At 37.8% G+C, this 19703-nt stretch overlaps 1 protein-coding gene across 3 annotated transcripts in view; it reads left to right on the top strand.

The window, feature by feature from the left end:
- The first annotated feature begins 954 nt into the window (after positions 1-954).
- The window catches only part of DCX (doublecortin), a 151395-nt gene continuing 132646 nt past the window's right edge, over positions 955-19703 (top strand). Inside the window, exons 1-3 of one of the 3 annotated variants that reach the window (XM_036227154.1) lie at positions 955-991; positions 2701-3090; positions 11402-11742. In XM_036227154.1, coding sequence (XP_036083047.1) covers positions 2727-3090; positions 11402-11742 — 705 coding nt within the window. In that variant the 5' untranslated portion in view covers positions 955-991; positions 2701-2726. Of the gene's footprint in view, positions 992-1137; positions 1165-2700; positions 3091-11401; positions 11743-19703 lie in introns of those variants that run through there. The other 2 variants (XM_016129416.2, XM_016129435.2) reach the window with 2 other exon arrangements.

Raw genomic sequence — 19703 nt, 5'->3', positions numbered from 1 at the left:
CTCTGAGCTTCCTGGAAGCCAGGTAGAAATGGAACCATGATAGTTCAAGACTGCTACATTTTAATGTATTTAGCCTCAGTTGTGAAGATGATAGCTCATTCCACTTTAATCTCTCACCTTTCTCCTTTTTTTGTATCATAGTTTGGCTAGATTAATGAATTAAATTTGGATGCTTCCTAGCCATTTATAACATATTTAATATAAAGAAGCCAATTGATAACAAATAGGCAGTTTGAAGAGAGAGAGCATTTAATATTTATCTTCTATCTATCAGACTCACTTCACATAGAAATTATCTGGGTTGAATTTGAACTCTCAAACTCTCAAAAGAAAATGCCACAGATCCTGTTAACCAAATTAACACACAAAACAAAAAGGTCTAAGGGTCCTTTTTCAACTCCATCCTCCATGAAATTCTAGAACTCTTTTCCTGTCTTATATGTTTTTTACTTCCTCTTAGTCTATTCTAGTGTATTCACTTTAAAAATAACCGATTGTTAGATGCATGAACTAAAATGTCTTAAAGAATTTACAGATTTGATTGTTCTCTCTCAAGAAAGTGAAGGAAAGAGCTACAATTTCTAAGGAGCCTGGTTTGTCTGAGTGTAGCCCCCAGGCAGATTAGTCACAGGTTTTGGCCAAGTGAAATTGCCAGTTCCCTAACAGAAGAGGTTATAGGACATTGCTCATTAGAGCATTTTGAACTTGCCTGTGCAATCTTTTTGCTACTATGCAATTTCATGTTGGTTATAAATGAAACCTTTCTAGCTGTTAATGCAGCCTATGGATTGAAAAAAAGCATGTAAGTAATCATAGGAGGTTGGGGGGATTCACTAAACCTGAGTATAGAGGAGATGCTGGACAAGGCACTAGGACCTAGAAGGCATCTATCCACCCTGGCAGGAATTTCTTGCTTGGAGCTCAGACAACAAAGGCATAGAGAGATTGGTTTTCTTTCTTTCAGCATCTCCACCCAACCAGCAGAAAACCGGTGAGTGGGGCTTTTGAGTGATTTTCAGGCAGATTGTAACAGATGTCAAACGGGAAAAGCACAAGGCAAAGTGTGCACTCTCTCTATCTTTCGTTTTCTCTCCTTTTTCCCCCTACCTTATCCTTGGATTTATTTTTTACCTAAGCCTCTACCTGAGATTTTTCTTTGGAAAAGTGAGTTTGATATTCCTTTGTTTTCACTGTGATGTTGATTTAGAATAATACCATCCCTGTTCCTAAAGCAAAGCCAAGCGTTACTGGCATGCCCGGGGAAATGCTGCTTGTCTCGAGGAGATGGAGTCTCTTACCACTGCAGGTTATCTGACAGAGACAATGCTGAACTCAGCACAGGTTATAGCGACATTGGAAGAAAAGGGAGACCGAGCCTGGCAAACCTATTAGGCACCAGTCCTCCTTTATTTCTTGCTCTTCTGGTCCCTTGCAGATATCTCTATGTGGCAGTGTGTAGCAGCTGAACCTTGCTTGTTTGTGAGTCCTTTTATCCACATCTGTGAGATGCATGTTAATAGTCCTGTTCCTAAGCTGTCACTACCTTTGCTAGTGTTTGAGACTTCTGCTGTATTTGATTTAATGTTTTGATTTTCTTTTTCTTATTCTTTTTTCTTCAGTAGAAGTAAATCTGAACAGATGACCATCTTTTTCCTAGGCTATAACATCTGGATACTAGACAAGTTTGGGGGTCAATTGCCTGCTGTAAGGGCAAAATGCCCCTTCAGTCAGGGTATAAATCCAGAACAATGAAAGGTGTGCTTGCTTCTAAAGATCTCATGTGCTGTTCAGAGATCCATTTGGGAATCTTTCAACAATTAAATTATTCCATTTAGAGGTGGGGCTGCATCGGTAGGAAGGAGATAAAGCACATAAAAAAAAGAAAAGAAAAGGATTTTGTGACCACAAGATACTAGAGGGAAGTAGAGCTAATAATATGTTAAAAAACGGATTTTTCTAATCCTTGTTTCTCCCAGCTTATTTCTTATGAATGTTGGATAGCTGCACCAGCTTTGTGGGGAAAGGGTTTGATGAATAGCACAAAGACATTGGCTATTCCCCAGAGGCTGTCCCTTTAGAGGAGAATTCTACTTTATTTTGGGGGGAGGGTATGCACGCATTAGAATAGGAAAGAGGGTTTTGAATAAAATTAAAACATTCCTCTTAGTACTCATTTTACTGAGATGCAAAGATTGCTTCCTAAGCTGGGGATGTTATCATTGGGTAGGTCCTGTTCTCTTTAAGACAAATTTTATCAGGCTATGGATTCATTAACAACTGTTAGTCATGTGAGCATGTGTGAGGAAACAGATGCCAGTTTTAATGTATTTAGCCTGAAGTTACAATTTGATAGGAGCCACTGTCAGTAGGTCCCAGGATTTTAAGCTATTTCAAAATCCTTTCCTCTCCTCTGTTTGGAACAGTGCCAAAAGTACCTCCCTCTCTATCTCTCGCCCCAACCCCCACAACCACCAGCACCCCCTTAGCCCCTCCTTCTTCTCTATTAAGATCAATATTCCTGCAGGTCAGGGGCAAGCAGCAGATGGGTCACGGGCTTTTTTCAAGGAGTTCTTTTTACAAGCAGCAGATTGCAGATCTGGATCTGGCTAATATTTAAATTCCTTTCTTGTTTTTTTTTTCTTTCTCCCCACCACTTTTTCTTTGCCTCTTTTCACCCCCACCCTTTTCTCTGACACTCAGGTAGGTCTTTGAGGTTTCACCAAAATATGGAACTTGATTTTGGACATTTTGATGAAAGAGATAAGACATCCAGGAACATGAGAGGCTCACGGATGAATGGGTTGCCTAGCCCCACTCACAGTGCCCATTGTAGCTTCTACCGAACCAGAACCTTGCAGGCACTGAGCAATGAGAAGAAAGCCAAGAAGGTACGTTTCTACCGCAATGGGGACCGCTACTTCAAGGGGATTGTGTACGCTGTGTCCTCTGACCGTTTTCGCAGCTTTGATGCCTTGCTGGCTGACCTGACTCGATCTCTGTCTGACAACATCAACCTGCCTCAGGGAGTGCGTTACATTTACACCATTGATGGATCCAGAAAAATTGGAAGCATGGATGAACTGGAGGAAGGTAATTAAAGGCGTGGGTGGTGGTCCTTGGTGGGAGGTGGCATCATTGATTATGGCTACATTCCTTGGATTTCATTGTGAGAAATTAGGAAATAGATTTGTTGAAACTCCAGGTTGATGATTAGGCTTTTGATTCTATAAGCATCAACAGGGGCGATTAGCCACTACCCTTCATGGGCTTAAGTCTTTGCTGGGGTTGAAGTGTAGATGGTTGTGATAATGCATTGTGCTTACCCACCAGGGTATACAAAGGAAAATTTGAATTGTCATTTACTCTAGATCTTGTTCATAAGTAACTCTAAGTAACACTATTAGGGCGCAGCACGAAATCATTAAAGTGTTAAATGAGGAAAGAAATTTGGGTGGGCTAATAGAAAATACACCCAAATATCCTTTGAACTAAGAGACTATGTGTGAATTTCAACTCATAGAAATATGCACCCTTAAAGCAGGACTTCCTGGATATATTCACAAAGGATTATCCTTTTAGGTAAGTGGTCACTGCTCAGCTGTTGCTTTTAAAAAGCCCACTTCAGGGCGTGTCTCTAAAGCTGTAGGTATGTCTGGTATTTTAATAAAGACTATTCCTATTAGAATAGGAGCTGACTCACTGTACCTATTCCCTTTAAATCGTCTCTACATTTTGGTTTTACAATTGAATTTTATGACTAGATTGCTGAAAATCATGACAACTTGTGTACCCACTTGAAAATAAGGAAAATCCCAACTCTTACAAACTCTTGCTAAGCCATGAAGTCTTTTTTTGTGTGTGTGTTCATTTAGAAAATAGATCTTGGGATGCGTTCATATATTTTACTTTATCAAATCAATTACATTGAGGATGCCTCCCTACACTTACTTTTAAATTGGTATAACATACATGATCAGTTTCACTTGACACAATGCCTTAAAGGACAGCCTCAAGGAATGGAGATAATGAAAATGCCCCTCTGCAACCTTTCCCCCACTCCCCAGTGCTCCCTCCTCACTTCTGTTCTTTGAGCAAAGGTGATTTTAGAGCGGACAGATAGATGTCTAGGGAAACCAAATTATGAAACAGCTGACAAAGAAGGAAAAACAGCACATTCAATGACTTGGTGTGGGAGTGCCCCGCCTCCACTTCACTGCCTCTAGGTTTCTTGTGGTACTAGACAAAGGAACATGAGAGCTTCTCTTGTACAAGACCACATTCTCATAAGTAGCTGTTGTTTCCCAAGTCAGGTCATGTGATGCTGACCATATGGCTATTGGATCTGGGTCTCAGGGTTTAAGTATGAGGTCTTCCTACATAGTTGACCTTGAAAAACAATGCTGAGGAGACTTGGATTATTTGATTATATGCTGGATGGCTAGGCTGAGTTTAATCCTAGGCTTTTCCTTAACATTGAAAGATTGGCCATCCTAAAGTATATCTTTAAATAGAGAGTCATGGCAATCTCGAAGGGCTTGAAGCTAGGCAGAGGGAGCTGTCCAACAGAGTAATCAATAGGATGTCTTTTGTAAAATACATATCTTAGTCGAATTTGAGGGGTATTCTTGTAATAATTTTCATAAACAAAGCACCCTGAATCATCCACTATGTCCTTATTTCCTCTAGCTGCAATCCTCTAAAGACCATGATAAACATTACAGCAGGCTTCTCAACCAAGTGACATTATATTCAGAGTAAAGATTAGAATGTTCTTGTGTCAGATATAAGCAAGTTGTCATGCAGAGATTTTTTTCCCCCAAAAAATATATTTTGGATATGTTTTGTTCAAGGACAAACTCTTGATGTTGATTTTCCTCCCTGGAATTGTGTGTGTGTTGTGATAATCTTAGTTCAATATAGGTAATAAATGCAATTTTGAAGACTGTAGCTTCCTTTTCTTTTGATCTTTTTGAGTCCTGCTAGATTAGACTCCTCTCATCTACCACCCCAGGGTGTTGCAGTAATGTTTCCTGGTGAATTCCTATACTACATATGAGTATGGTTTAGTTGCATTTATTTATATGTCATCTACAACCACAAGCTGTAGTGGCCCTCAATGCTTCCCCCCATTCCTGAGTACTATTATTCAGTCAAGGAAATTCTGGGGTATATCTGGGATAGTGTTGAGAAATGTGACCAGTCTTCCCATTACCATAGAGCTAGATGGGAAAGAGCATTGGGATGAAGAAGATAAGGAAAGGGGATCTTTTTCTTTCCTATTTTGTTCTTTGGAACTGCATCTAGGAATGAAAGATGAAAGTCCTTAGACTTTTTTTCACTTTTGGAAGAAGTGGAATGAAATATTAAAAAATTCATACACATTGCTTCCCGTGAGACTTCAAATTGAAAATGTTTGAAAAAATCCCTGGGTAAAGAATCAGGGGCATTGGATTCTAGTTTTGGAGGCAAAAGAGTATAATGAGAAAAGAAAAGAAGTCTTTGGAATCATATTTTGTTCAAATCTAAGATCAGCCACTGGCTACCTTATGTGTCCTTAGGAAAATGTGTCATTTTGAATTCCTAAGCTTCAGTTTTTCATCTGTAAAGTAGTAATAACTGCTTTGAGAATTAAATAAGACAATTAATATTAAGTGTTTAGTATTCTACCTGGCACACAGTAGCACTCAAAAAAGGGTAGCATTTACTGCTTGAGTCATCCTAGTTTATAGCTGATTAGTTAGATGACCATAGGTTTGTCCTTATCACGGTGACTGATTTCTCTCTTTTAAGAACAACTCTTTTTAAAAGACAACTTTACTAAGGTATAATTTGCATGCCATAAAATCTACCCATTTAAGTGTACAATTCGATGATTTTTAGAAAATTTACCAAGTGGTGCAACTGTCACCATAATCTAGTTTTAGACCATTTTCATCATCCTAAAAAGAAGCCCTGTACTGATTAGCTGCCACTGTCCATTTTCCTTATTCTTTCTAGGCCTAAGCAACAATTTTCTATTATATGTATCCACAGATTTTCCTATTCTGTACATTTTACATAAATTGAATCATACACTATGTAGTTTTTCGTGTCTGGCTTTTTTTCACTTATAAAAAATGTTTTCAAGGTTTATCCATGTTGTACCATGTAGCAACACTTCATTCCTTTTTATTGAAGAATAAAATTCTATTGTATGTATAGACTGCATTTTGTGTATCTAATCTAATATTCTTATCTATAAAATGAGACCAGTAATACCTGCTTTCTTTATTAGGGTGGTTTTAAGAATATAATTATATAATAGATATTGTAATTCATTGACAAGGTAAACCTACAGCTACAAGATACCATTATTATTAATGATGTAACAATAATAATAGTAATAATGATGATGCTAGTGAGGGTTTGGAATGGCCAGTACTTCCCAAGCCTGGCTGCCTTTAAAAATCTTGCAGAGCTTTAGAAAAATATAAATTCCTGGGCTACACCCCAGATCTTTTGAATTAGAACTCCCAGAGCTAGGGCTCCAGAATCTCCTACAAATCTCTTCCGGCGATTCTTATGAGCACTTAGACTTGGGAAGTACTGGGTTAGGTAATCTTGATGGTACCCTTCAGCTAACTACAGTGGTGGGAGTTCCTAGAAATGTAGAAATTCTTGTTTTTGTTTTTTGTTTTTTGCTTTGTACATCTTTATGGAATAATGGAGCATAGAACATACTATGTTTTCAAATGGCCACATTATTAAACATATAGTGAAATGAAATAAAAAAAATAATCATTTAATAATCACTCTGGCTTTGTGGAACTGCTTTGTCTAAGCAGTTGCCAGTCTACTTACTGTCTGAGGTTGGATACTCCTGCTAGATGCTGAAAATAACAAAAGGAGAACTTTGGATTAAAGTCAGGTCATTGATGTCAGCTTTTCCACACCTCTTTGGTTACACCAAGGGTCTTATCAGAGCCATATAGAACATGGCCCCTTTTACCTATATTTCTAGTGGGTCAACGATGAAATCCAGGAGCGACTTTTCCTTTTGCCTTGCTTATTCTTTGATTGTTGAATCTTTCTCCTTCTCTTCATATTCTGTCCAAATCTTTTTCCTACTTTCTTTAATGTGAATGCCCAGATTAATCTTAGGGATATTCATTTCGAGCAATATTATGCAGACAAGGGGATAAAATATTTACAATTGGGACAGCATTGTTAGTAAATCTGAGCTGTGTAGTGACACTAACTAGATTCAGTTCCTTTGTCATAGCTTATTTGTTCCAATGAGATGAAATCACCTTCTCATTAATGTATCCTCTGATTACTTAAAGCGAGCATGTTGCCAAAGAGGGGGATTTTAGGATACCTGGGAGAGATGCATCTTTAATAGGTATGAAAATACAATAAAGTACCATTTAATGTGTTTCTTCATGAGTGATGAACCTCCTTGAAAAAGGAGAAATCTCAGGATGGAGTGCTTTTTCACTGAGAAAATATAAATGTTTAATATTTTTAAAAATGGAACCCTACTGAAAATAAAGGGATATAGACATTAGATCATCTTGAGCTCACAGCTTATTCCCTTCCTGCCCTTTCAGCTGTGCTTCCATGACTTCATTTCCTTACCTACTCGCCCTGAAGCACTTTGTCAGTTCCAACAAATTGTCACCTTGTTTGGCTCTTTGAAGCTAGCTTTCTTTCTAGGGTCCCAACAAGTAGGAAATGGCCCTTGGAAGCTGTAGCTGGATGGGAACCCAGCTGTGTAAGGGTGAAACATACCTCACCCAGTTTCTCAGAGCCAGGCTGCTGAATGTGCAGGAAACACCAAGCTCTGGCAGCAGATATTGCTGATGTATGCAAAAATCAAAACAAGGAAGCTTTGATCTAGAGAAATAGCACATTTGATCATTTGATGTCTTTCTAATAGTAGAAGTAGAGAGGCATTGATGGTGGGCACCTATTTCTTTAACATTTAATTACCATAACAGCTTTTTCTCCTAAAGCCTATTTGAGATAGAAAAAAGAAGAAAATTCCTCCTTATAAATCTTTAGGACTGGAAGAGTCTCAGATGTCACTAGTGCAATACCTTGAATTTATAGATGGAAAAGTGGAGGCTCAGAGATTAAGTGATTTGCCTGAGGTCACGCAACTTGTAAATACCTGGTTGGTATTTGGATTCAAGTCTGACTCCCTGAGTCACTGCTTTTAACGGCCATAAATAATTTGTTCTCTGTCGGAGGCTGCTGATAATGGGGGGAGGCTATGCACGTGTGGGGACAAGGAGCATATGAGAAATTTCCGTACCTTATCATTAATTTTGCTGTGAACCTAAAACTGCTCTAAAAATAAACTTAAAAATTTCGTGCCCTCGGTGTTCATCGGCAGTGGCAGCAAATGGCTTTGCTGGTTGTTAGCAATAAAGCTCCTACATTTGGCATTTGCAGCAACTGGAGGCCTCCTCTCAACTGGCAGGAAATCTTATCTTTGAGGCATAAGACCCTGGCAGTGCTCATGTTATATGATGATTATAGCTCAGTTCTGAGATGGGTACCCTTGCTTCTATCTCTTTTCTTTCCTTTAGTTTCTATGCCTCTTCTTTTCATTTCCTTCCTTGCAAACTTTTCTTCTTTCTTTACTTCTTCGATATTTCCTTCCTGTTCTCTTCATATTAAGGCCTTAATAATAATAATAGCTAGAATTTATCAAGTGCTTACTAGGTACCAGGCTCTAGGCTCAGCACTTTATATCCATCATCTGATTTGGGCCTCACAACAACCTTATGAGTTGCGGATTGTTATTATCATCCTTACTTTGCAGACAAGTAACTGAAGCCAAGGGAGATTAAGTAAATTGTTCAATGGCATACAACTAGAAAGTACCAAGGATCCAATTCAAACTGACATCACATCAGCTGCTCTCTTTTTCCATTGCTCCAGGTTGGGTACAAAAGGAGATAGTGGAGAGACTGAAATATACTTTTGGAAGGCTCTTAACATAGATTTGGCTGAGGGCTGGGTCCTCTGGAAAGTTCTTGGGTGCCATATGATACTATAGCTCTCTGTCATCATGTTCATTTGCATCTGAGGTGGTTATTCACACTCATAGTTCAGAGGCTCAAGAGGTTTAAGAGATGGGAGCCAAAGAATAAAAGGTCCAGAGGAGACCACTGATGAGTGAAATCATAAATATATAGCCTCACACATTTCCACACCACCTGTTGCCTAACGGAGTTTTAAAGAATATGACAAATTGTAGAAAACATCTGATTTAAAGGCAGTGTGACCTCTTGGAAGGTGTCTGTGAATCTGGTGGAGTGCTAAGGCAATAGGCCATTTCTAGGTTCTGGGGGACATTGGCTGTAAATATATGGGGGAACTGAAAGCTTCCCTCTTCATCCTTTTAAGTCACAAATTAAAAACCTTAGACTGTAATCACTTGGGTTGATTTGGATTAACCAACGAGGAAGCCAGAGAAATTAGGGTTTCTTTCGACTGAGGTCTTTGACCACCTCATCCTCTGTATGTATGCATGCACGTGTGCATGCATGTGTGTACACCAGGGTGCATGTGCTTACATACAAAGCAATAGAGAACACCAGAAGCTTCTAGGGCTCAGAACTGTGTTGGAAGCCACTTTGCATATGTTGAAAGCCATTTACCCACCCCTTACACACACACACACACACACACACACACACACACACACACACAAATATCCTCGAAGTTGCCCTAGAGATTCTGACTGAGTCTTCTCTCAGCACTGAGAAATTAAAGGATTTGGTGCTAGGGCAAAACAATCAATATTTGTAAATGGAGTGAATTATCAGCCCAGTGTTTCTGAATGTCTCTAAATGCTTCTGCTAAGACCAAAGGAAGAAGAGCCATCAGACTACAATTATGTTTAATACTTTTTTTTTCACTTGATAGAGTTAGTTTATTATCTATCTATCTATCTATCTAGCTATCTATCTATCTATCTATCTATCTAATCTATCTATTTATAGCTATTACTGATAAGTTAAGCTTGATTAAATCATACTGGTTTTCTGTAGTTCATCCTCTGGCCGAACTTCTGTATACCTTGGGACAAACGTATTTTACTCAACAAATTCAACCTTTTCCAAATTCTTTCCTCAAGGCTGAACCTACCTCTCTTTCTCTATTCTCCAGCTTCCAGTCCCAGGTGTCTAATCTCCTTCTTTTGTCTCTAGCCCCTGAATTTCTTCTGCTGTATTAGTCATTTCCTCTAGCCCAAGGTATATATGAAAATTCAACTTGATCTCTCCAATCCATAAATCAAGTTGTATAATATACTCTCACATCTCTACCTCATTCTTGTAACAGCCAAGAGTGAGTTCAGGTGAAGACAGCCTTGAATACACAGTGCAGCATTTGGGAAGATGGAAAGATGAGGGGTGGGTGGCAGAAACAGGGGAGAGTATGTCCCAACCAAGAACTAAGACTTGCAGACACAGGAATGGTGTGTGTGTGTGTGTGTGTGTGTGTGTGTGTGTGTGTGTGTGTGTTTGTGTGTGTGTACAGGGTGTTATTCACAGTTTCTCCACTTGGGTGTGGCAGTGAGCAGCAGAGGACACAATTAAACACATATATATTCACCACACACACACACACACACACACACATTTCCCATTTTAATATTTCGCTACTTAGCCATAAACTCTGTGCAAAGGACAATCTGGTTTCTTGACAAATATGTGCCATATTCCCGATATACAGGATTACATGGGTGACTTTAACTTGGAATAAAGGTGTATTAACTGAAAGTTCTTTGTTTATAATATACCAATGGATTAAGTCTATGAGTCCAAAAATAAGACAGAAACATTAAGAGAGACATGTTAGGAACACTCTAGTAATGCCCCTAGATGTTAATATCCTAGAAATTAGCATAAACATTTTAATTCCAATAAAATCATGTTGAACTTGAGAATCCTACTTGTTAAGTTATACTTAGGTGTGTTCATTGTTCTTAGGTTCCTTAGCTTTATAAGATTTTTAAAATTAAATTAAAATTAAATTTATTGGGGTGACATTGTGTAATAAGATTATATAGGTTTCAGTTGTACAATTCAGTAATACTTCATCTATATATTGTATTGGGAGTTCGCCACTCAAAGTCAAATCTCCTTCTGTCACCATATATTTAACTGCCTTTAGGATTTTTCGGCTTAGGTGTGCCATTACAATAAAGAATGTTTTTTTTTCTGATTACTTACTCTTGAATTTTAATGAGCCAAGTTGTTAGAAAGCCCAGTTAAGAATAATACCTAAGGTTGGTGATTATCATCATTTCTTCAAAAGTCCTACTCTGAGGTCAATGTGTATTAGTTTAACTAGAATAGTTCATATATCTACTATTAAACTAACCACCACTTATTTCTTCCCTTAGGGGAAAGCTATGTTTGTTCCTCAGACAACTTCTTTAAAAAAGTAGAGTACACCAAGAATGTCAATCCAAACTGGTCTGTCAATGTGAAGACATCTGCCAATATGAAAGCTCCCCAGTCCCTGGCTAGCAGCAACAGTGCCCAGGCCAGAGAGAACAAGGACTTTGTGCGCCCCAAGCTGGTGACCATCATCCGTAGTGGGGTGAAGCCTCGGAAAGCTGTGCGTGTGCTTCTGAACAAGAAAACAGCCCACTCTTTTGAGCAAGTCCTCACTGATATCACCGAAGCCATCAAACTAGAGACCGGGGTTGTCAAAAAACTATATACTCTGGATGGAAAACAGGTAGGTATTTTTTTCAAACTACTCTTCTCATTTGTCCTAAATCCTTGGCTCTAAATCTGGCATCATTTCTGGTTGGGGGACTCTTCTTCCACTTCTCAGGATCTCTATCTAATGTTTTATGTCTCATTTGGAAGAAAGGTCTTTTCAGCAGACAAATCAATGGACCAGGAATCTGAGGCTTTGAAATTCAATCTGCTTTTGACTTACCAAGTAAATGGTCACTTAGCCTCAACTTCCTTATTTGCTAAGAAAAAAAAATGTGTTAGAACCTAGGTCCTGTACATACTTATGTATATGAATTAATTTAGCTATTATACAATGCATCCTTACTTGTTCAATGCATGTGACTGTAAATGAGATTTCCCCTACTCATTTCTCCTTAGATTCCCTCACATTGGTATTCAGCATTTATTTTATTGAAAGGAGGTTGATGTGACCCTCATATTCTATGAAGAGAGTTGAATCTGGGGGAAGCACTGAAGTCTCTAGTTTGCTGTCTTTGCTTCACACTAGACTACATTTTTTCTCTCTTCCTTTTCCATTTGACATAACTTTCTTAATTTGCTTCCGATGATGGTTTGTGTGAGAAAGGGACTATTTCAGGATCCTAAATTAGCCCAAGAAAGATATTGCCATCTGTCCTCCTCCAAATCAAGTTCTTCATGTCATTGGTTATGCTACTAAAGTGCCACCTATATTAATATCTGGGAAAGAATGCAGCCAGGCGTCTCCATCAAACAGATGCACCATTCTCTTGAGCATAGGGAGCTGTAAATATACAACAAAAAATGTTCTAAGTGAATTGGAATAGTGGTTGGTTTTTTTGGCTCTAAAGAGAATCATGGTCCCCATCAGAGAAGACAAGTGTGGATTATTATCAGTCCATACTTTCTACCTCTTAAAATACCTTTGGTGTTTGAACAATGACATCGATTCCAAAAATGCAGGTTCACTATACATCAAAATGACAGATGAGTGTTCAAATGTGTCTTTTTCTATAATTTCTGATATATACTGTGTGCTATAAGATTTTAAATTTCTTGGAAAACTAAAACTCATATATTTGGCAATTTGATGAATTTGAGGCTTCTATCTGTTCCCCATTATTTTGTGATCTGAGAGACACCCTAAGGTATTGGTTGTGTGTTATTTGTGTTTCTCATACCAAATAGATTTACCCGAGATGGTGGGAAAAGTTCCAACTCTTAGGCATCTCTCTAAGAATATATCTCTTTTCTAAGTACCAGGTATATAATAAACAAGAGTTGCCGAGGAGCAGGCTTACTCACTAGAAACCTCATTTCCGAGAATAGGACTTAGAAAGTTTAGATTATTGGATCTTAGAGTTGAGAGGGACCTTAGAAGCCATTACATTTAATATTCTACCTAAGGCAAGTATATCCTCTACAACCATTTTATAAGACAGCCTATTCCACCATTCAACAGCTATTATAGAAAGATTTTTCTTATATTTGGAATAAGTTTGCTTCCCTATACCTTCAGCCTGTTGAGATAATGTAAGACAAATATAAATCAAAGACATAAGACTAGGATTCAGAAGATCTGACTTCTAGTCTTGATATTGCCACTTAGTGTGTGGCCTTGGGCTAATCATTTAACTATCTTGAGCCTCACACTTCTCTGTACAAAGATCTGCCTGACCCATGCTCACAGGATTCTCATGAGGATCAAATGAAACAATGGATATAAAAACACTCTGTAAATTAAAATACTTGATGTAAATATGCATATATACATATATAATTTATCATTAAATTAGATGAGATATTTAAATTACCAGGCAATTTACATATATATTAATAAATGTTAGCTCTCTTCCCTCTACTTTATCTCCATAATTCTTAGCTTGAAATTCCAACATTTTGTGGAGCTATACAATACGTTGGCATTCTGTCATTGCTCCTGATAGTAAATAAAAAGATAACTCCACCTCCTTGGTAAGCAAGCTCTATCCAACTCCTTCAAGCATCAGCTTCCATTTCTTTGGGGGAACACATTATGAAATGCCAATGTATGATATGGTGTGTGTACAAAAACGTCAGGGAGCAGTGCTCAAGGGATCGGAACAATGCCTTGTCAGGCATCAACACCTCTGTACATGCTGTTTACTCTCTTTAAAATGTCTCCCTCTGCCTACTTACTCTACCTCTGAGAGTTATCTTTTAAGGCCTCGATCAAATGTTATGTTGTCTCTGAAAACTCTGTCTCTTCTACAGAGTTAAAACAATCTTAACTCTTTAAAAGAATCCTTAGTTCCTAATGCATTGTGGATGCTCTATAAATGTTTATTCATAGAATGAACTGATATAAAGAGATTATAACATGGCACAAGTAGATGTTCTGAGAACACCTCTGCTTTTAATGCCCCAGACATTATCCTTAGGCCTATATGAAGATAAAGGGGGCTTCCAAAGGAGTGGATATTCTCCCTGGGCAGCTCCTATCCCTTACTTACTTGAAATTCATTAAGGGAAGACTTTTAAAGCACTATTACCCAAAGTATATTCTAATTTCTCTGCCTCCAGAAGCTCTTCATAAAAGGGTTCTGTGGTCAAATAAGATTGTTAAATGCTGCAAATTATATGATTTTATTTCTTAGAGATTCATAGTACTTATTGGTACATTAAATGTTCTGAAAAATCCTGCAGAAAAGAAACTCATTTGATTTAGGACCAGGATTTCCCAATCTTATTTAACCACAAACACTGTACGCACACACACACACACATACACATATATATGCATGTATGTATATATGTATACACACATATATATTCAGAATAAAATGCAAAGCACACTAGGAAACCCAGTTTACAGAATATGCTACATGATTAGGAACTAACTACCCTAACTTCAGTAGTACTAGTATGCATGGGGTAACCCACAAATCAAACATTGTTGTGAGGCTTCAGCAAGGACATTAAATCATAAAATTTGGAGGTGTAGGGACAAATCTACTAATCACAAAATAGATGCTGAGTATACAGAAAGCTGGTGCCAAACTCACAATTTTGGATCCCAGTCCATTTCCCAGTTCTAGTGATGACAACTCTAATGTTAACACCTGCCAGTCACTTTGATTACTAGTGGCTATTCTTACTACTTGGGAATATGATCATCTTGTACACAGGCAAAGGGCACATGTGCTGCAATGGCTTGGACTTGCTTGGTTGAGATTTCATGTCTGTCTTTCGCTAAATGTGGCACCAGGCAGATAGGACAAAATATGGTCAAGACTATTTGTTATGGAATGTTTTAACACGAGATCGAGGCCGTCACTTGGTTTCAGTCTTACTCTAACTGGATCCCAAATAGACCAAATCAAATGATTTTCTTCCCTTTTGTTTAAATAATGATTAATTAAAACAACCAAGTTGAATATACTAAATTTATTGTTGCTTCTTTCTTAGTGTGTACCATTTGACTGATTGGCTTATGCTAATTGACAAGCAATCTGCAGATATGGCTCTCATCTCTTTCTGTTTTTATTTGTTTGAATGTGCTTTTGGAGCTCTTGGTCATTCTAAGACTTATGTTTTGCTGGTAAAGAAGACTAGTTTCCTGATCTCTTGCCTCTGATATATTTATGATTTATATGGGCAGGGAAGCTAACTATCACTAGTAGGAAGGGGTCCCAACTTATTCCTCACCTCAGTAAGAAGTTGCTAATGGAAAAAGGAGTAATTGGAAGGGTCCTGGCTACTCACATGATCTGTAATGTATTTCTAGGATGTCAGGGAAAACATGATGAAAGGTTGGATGATGATGCATATTAGTTCACTCTCAGGTGAGGTTGCTGTGTGTTGATAAAATTATCCAACTGTTAATTTTTATAATCAAGCCACACATTGATCTTTGTGCTTTAAAGGTCATGGATGCATAAAAACTAGGATCCAAAATTCTAGTTTACTTGGTGGCTCAGTTGGTGCATGGTCTAGTTTTATGTTCATTTCTGTAAAGCACAGAGAGCAGGGTGCTTCTGTTAGAGATGCAGAGCTTTAATAATAGACTTTCAGATTTTTGGCATCTTATACAGGGATACAGCTGGTCCTCACACCATCCATTTTTATGCTACACTTATTGGCATCTCCAGTCTGCTTAGGCCATATCCAGGATCTGTGTAGTCAAAGATCCACTATTGCTGCAAAATAAATGCCTAAGGGATAAGTATGGCCTTTAGTATTTGTGTTAGCTTCGTTAGGCCAATTTTTAATTGGATGAATTTATTTTGTGTTTCTGTCTATATCTTTCTCTTACCAAGTACTTGGACCAGAAATTTTAGGTCCCCGAATAACAGAAAAGAGGTTTAAGCCAATTCCAAGATTATTCATAGCCTTGGAAGCTAGACAGGAGTTTTAAGAAATGTTTTAAACCATAAAATGGTGGAATAGGAAAATGAGAGTACAAAGGATACTTGAACCATTGGTGAGTATTCTAGGAAAGACTTGCTGCTTCCATATTGCTATACTCAATAACTGGGTGCTGCAAGCATAAAGGAAATTGCAGGAAACATAGGAAGACAAGTTGTATTTAACCTTGGAAATGATGAGTCCATTTTGCAAGGTCTTTACTGTGCCTGTGTAGCTGGTTTTTCTGTCGTCTCCCCCGCCCCCATCATCTCTGCCCCCTCCCATCACATCTGTTCTTAATTATACACTCTGGCCTCCAGCTATCCCAGAGCCAACTTCTCTTCTCTCCTCCTAGTGTTATGACCCTGTCAGTCAAGGTTGAGCTCAATAAAAAAGTCCATGAGGCTATAAATTATGCCCCAGGAGGAGGACATTTATCATTGACATTCCCTTGACAGAAAATTAAGGCTGGAAAGGTGATGTTTTTATTACCATAAGTTCCCCTTTCCCCATCTTCCATAGATTTGATTCCTGGAAACCACTTGAGAGGACTGGCTTGAGCATGAAGTGGAAAAGAGCAAAGATGAGAAGTCAGGCTAGGATCTATAAAGGGAGACAGTTTGCAAACTACCTTGCCATATACGATGTAACTTCAAGATGCCTTATAGTGGTAGATTTTGTGCTTTAAAAGAAGGCTTATGATGCAGGTGACCAAACATCAAATATACGATCCTTCTGGAAAGAAAAATACTGAGGACAGCCTGTATTTATTCAATAAGTTATCCTTTTAAGAATTTTATTGTTAATGAGATGCTCCTGGCTCTGAGCAGTAATAGAGGTGGGGTTTAGCCATTTCAATCAAAAGCTTTAGCATAGTATTCCAGTATTGCACACTGATGAATCTGTTGCTATCCAATATTCAGCATATGGAAAGAGACTTAGACTGGGATTCAGAGAACCAAGTTCTAGTCTTCACTCTGTTCTCCATTAGCTATGTGATACGGGGCTAATCACATCTCTTATCCAGGCCTCAGTTTTTAGATAAGTACATTTCCTTCTATCTTCAAGATAACAAAGTATTCATTTCACAATATTGCTTCTGTCTAGATATTTTTCATCAAACCACTATTCTTCTCAATGCCCTCCATCTCTCTATGGTCCTAGAATTTCCAATGCCATATTATACTCACCATGGCGAATACATTGTATTCTAGGATGGTCCCTAAATGGTATTTGCAGTTTTTTTTCAATTCAATAATATGTCATTTGTATATTACATTGTGTATTCACCACCCAGAGTTAAATTTCCTTCTGTTACCAATTATTTGATGCCCCTTACACCTATCTACCTATCTCCTCCCCTTTCTTTTTAATAACTGCTAATCCAGTATTTGTGCCCATGAGTCTCTGTTTGTCATGTTTGTTTGTTGCTTTCAGTAACAATATGGTTCTCGAACATTTTCTGTCTAACTTACTTCATTTAGCATGATTATCTCAAGATCCATTCTTGTCGTTGTGCATGGCAATAATTCATCTTTTCTTATGGCTGGAAAATATTCCATTCTATATACATACTACATCTTCATTATCCAATCATCTATCATAGGACACTTTGGCTGTTTCCATGTCTTGGCCACTGTGAATAATGCTGCTAGAACATTAGGTGTAAATATCTTTGTGGATAAATGTTTTAGAGACTTTGGGTAAATACCCAGCAGAGGGATTATAGGTCATGTGATAATTCTATTCTTGCTTTTTTCGTGGAACCTCCATACTGTTTCCTATAGTATCTGTACCAATTTATATTCCAACCAGCAGTTTATGAGCGTTCTTTTTCCCCACATACTCTCCAACACTTGTTATTACTTGTCCTGTTGATGATAGTTATTCTGACAGGTATGAGATGGTAAGCTCATTGTCATTTTGATTTGCATTTCCCTAATAGTTAGTGAAGCTGAGCACTATTTCATAGATCTTTGGCTATTTGTATGTCTTCTTGGGAGAAGTGTCTGTTGAGATCTTCTGCCCATTTTTTTAATCGCATTGCTTGTTTTTTGTTGTTGTTGTTGAGTTGTATGAGTTCTTTGTATATTTTGGATAACATGCCTTTATTAAAGGCATTATTTGCTTACCATGATTATCTCTAGGTCCGTGCATATTGTCACAAATGTCAGTATTTCACCTCTTATTATGGCTGAGTAATATTCCATTGTGTATATGTACCACAGCTTCTTTAGCCAATCATCTATTGAAGTACATTTCAGTTGCTTCCATATCCTGGCTACTGTGAATAATGCTGCTATGAACATCAGTATGCGAATATCTTTTCAGATATGGGTTTTCAATTCTTTGGGGTAAACACTTAGTAGAGGGATTGCTGGATCATATGGTAGATCAATTCTTAGTTTTTTGAGAAACCTCCATACTGTTTTCCATAGCGGCTGTACGAATTCTCAGTCCCACCAGCAGTGTATGAAGATTCCTTTTTCTCTGTATCCTCTCCATTTATTATTACTTGTCCTGTTGATTATAGCTATTCTAACAGGAGTGAGATGATATCTAATTGTGCTTTTGATGTGTATTTCCCTAATACCTAGCAATGTTGAGCATCTTTTCATATGTTTATAGGCCATTTGTACGTCCTCTAGGGAGAAGTGTCTGTTCAGGTCCTCTGCCCATTTTTTGATTGGATCTTTTTTTGTTGTTATTGAGTTGTATGAGCTCTTTTTATGTTTTGGATATTAGGCCCTTATCAGAGGTGTTTTTTTGCAAATATATTTCCCCATTCATATTGTTATCTCTTTACCTTGTTGACAATTTCTTTTGCTGAGCAGAAGCTTTTCAGTTTGATGTAGTCCCATTCATTTATTTTAGCTTTTACTTCCCTTGCCTTTGAGGTCAAATTCGTAAAATCCTCTTTAACTACAAGGTCCTTGAGTTTTGTTCCTATGTTTTCTTCTATGCATTTTATTGTTTCAGGTCTTATATCCAGGTCCTTAACCATTTTGAGTCAATTTTGTTGTGTGGTGATAGACAACAGCCCAGTTTCATTTTTTTGCAAGTGGCTTCCCAGTTTTCCCAGCACTATTTATTGAAAAGGCTTTCCTTTCTCCGCTGTATGTTTTTGGCATTTTTTTTTTGTCGAAAATTATTTGCCCATGTAAATATGGGTTTACTTCTGGATTCTCGATTCTGTTCCACTGGTCCGTGTGTCTGTTTTGCTGCTAACACCATGCTTCTTTGATTACCGTCGCTTTGTAGTATAATTTGAAGTTGGGCAGAATGATGGCTCCAGCCTCATTCTTTTTTCTCAGGATGTCTTTGGCAATTCGGGGTCTTTTTTGCTTCCATACAAATCTGATAATTTTCTGTTCTATTTCTTTAAAAAATGCCGATGGGATTTCAATGGAGATTGCATTAAATCCGTATAATGCTTTAGATAATATGGTCATTTTAACTATATGGATTCTTCCAATCCAAGGACATGGATTATCTTTCCATTTCTTTGTATCTTCTTCAATTTCCTTTAATAGGGTCTTGTAGTTTTCAGTATATAGATCCTTCACATGTTTCGTTAAGTTTATTCCAAGG

Source organism: Rousettus aegyptiacus, unplaced genomic scaffold (assembly GCF_014176215.1).
Source record: "Rousettus aegyptiacus isolate mRouAeg1 unplaced genomic scaffold, mRouAeg1.p scaffold_m13_p_9, whole genome shotgun sequence".
Taxonomy (NCBI): Eukaryota; Metazoa; Chordata; class Mammalia; order Chiroptera; family Pteropodidae; genus Rousettus; species Rousettus aegyptiacus.
This window is presented reverse-complemented; position numbering and strand designations above follow the sequence as displayed.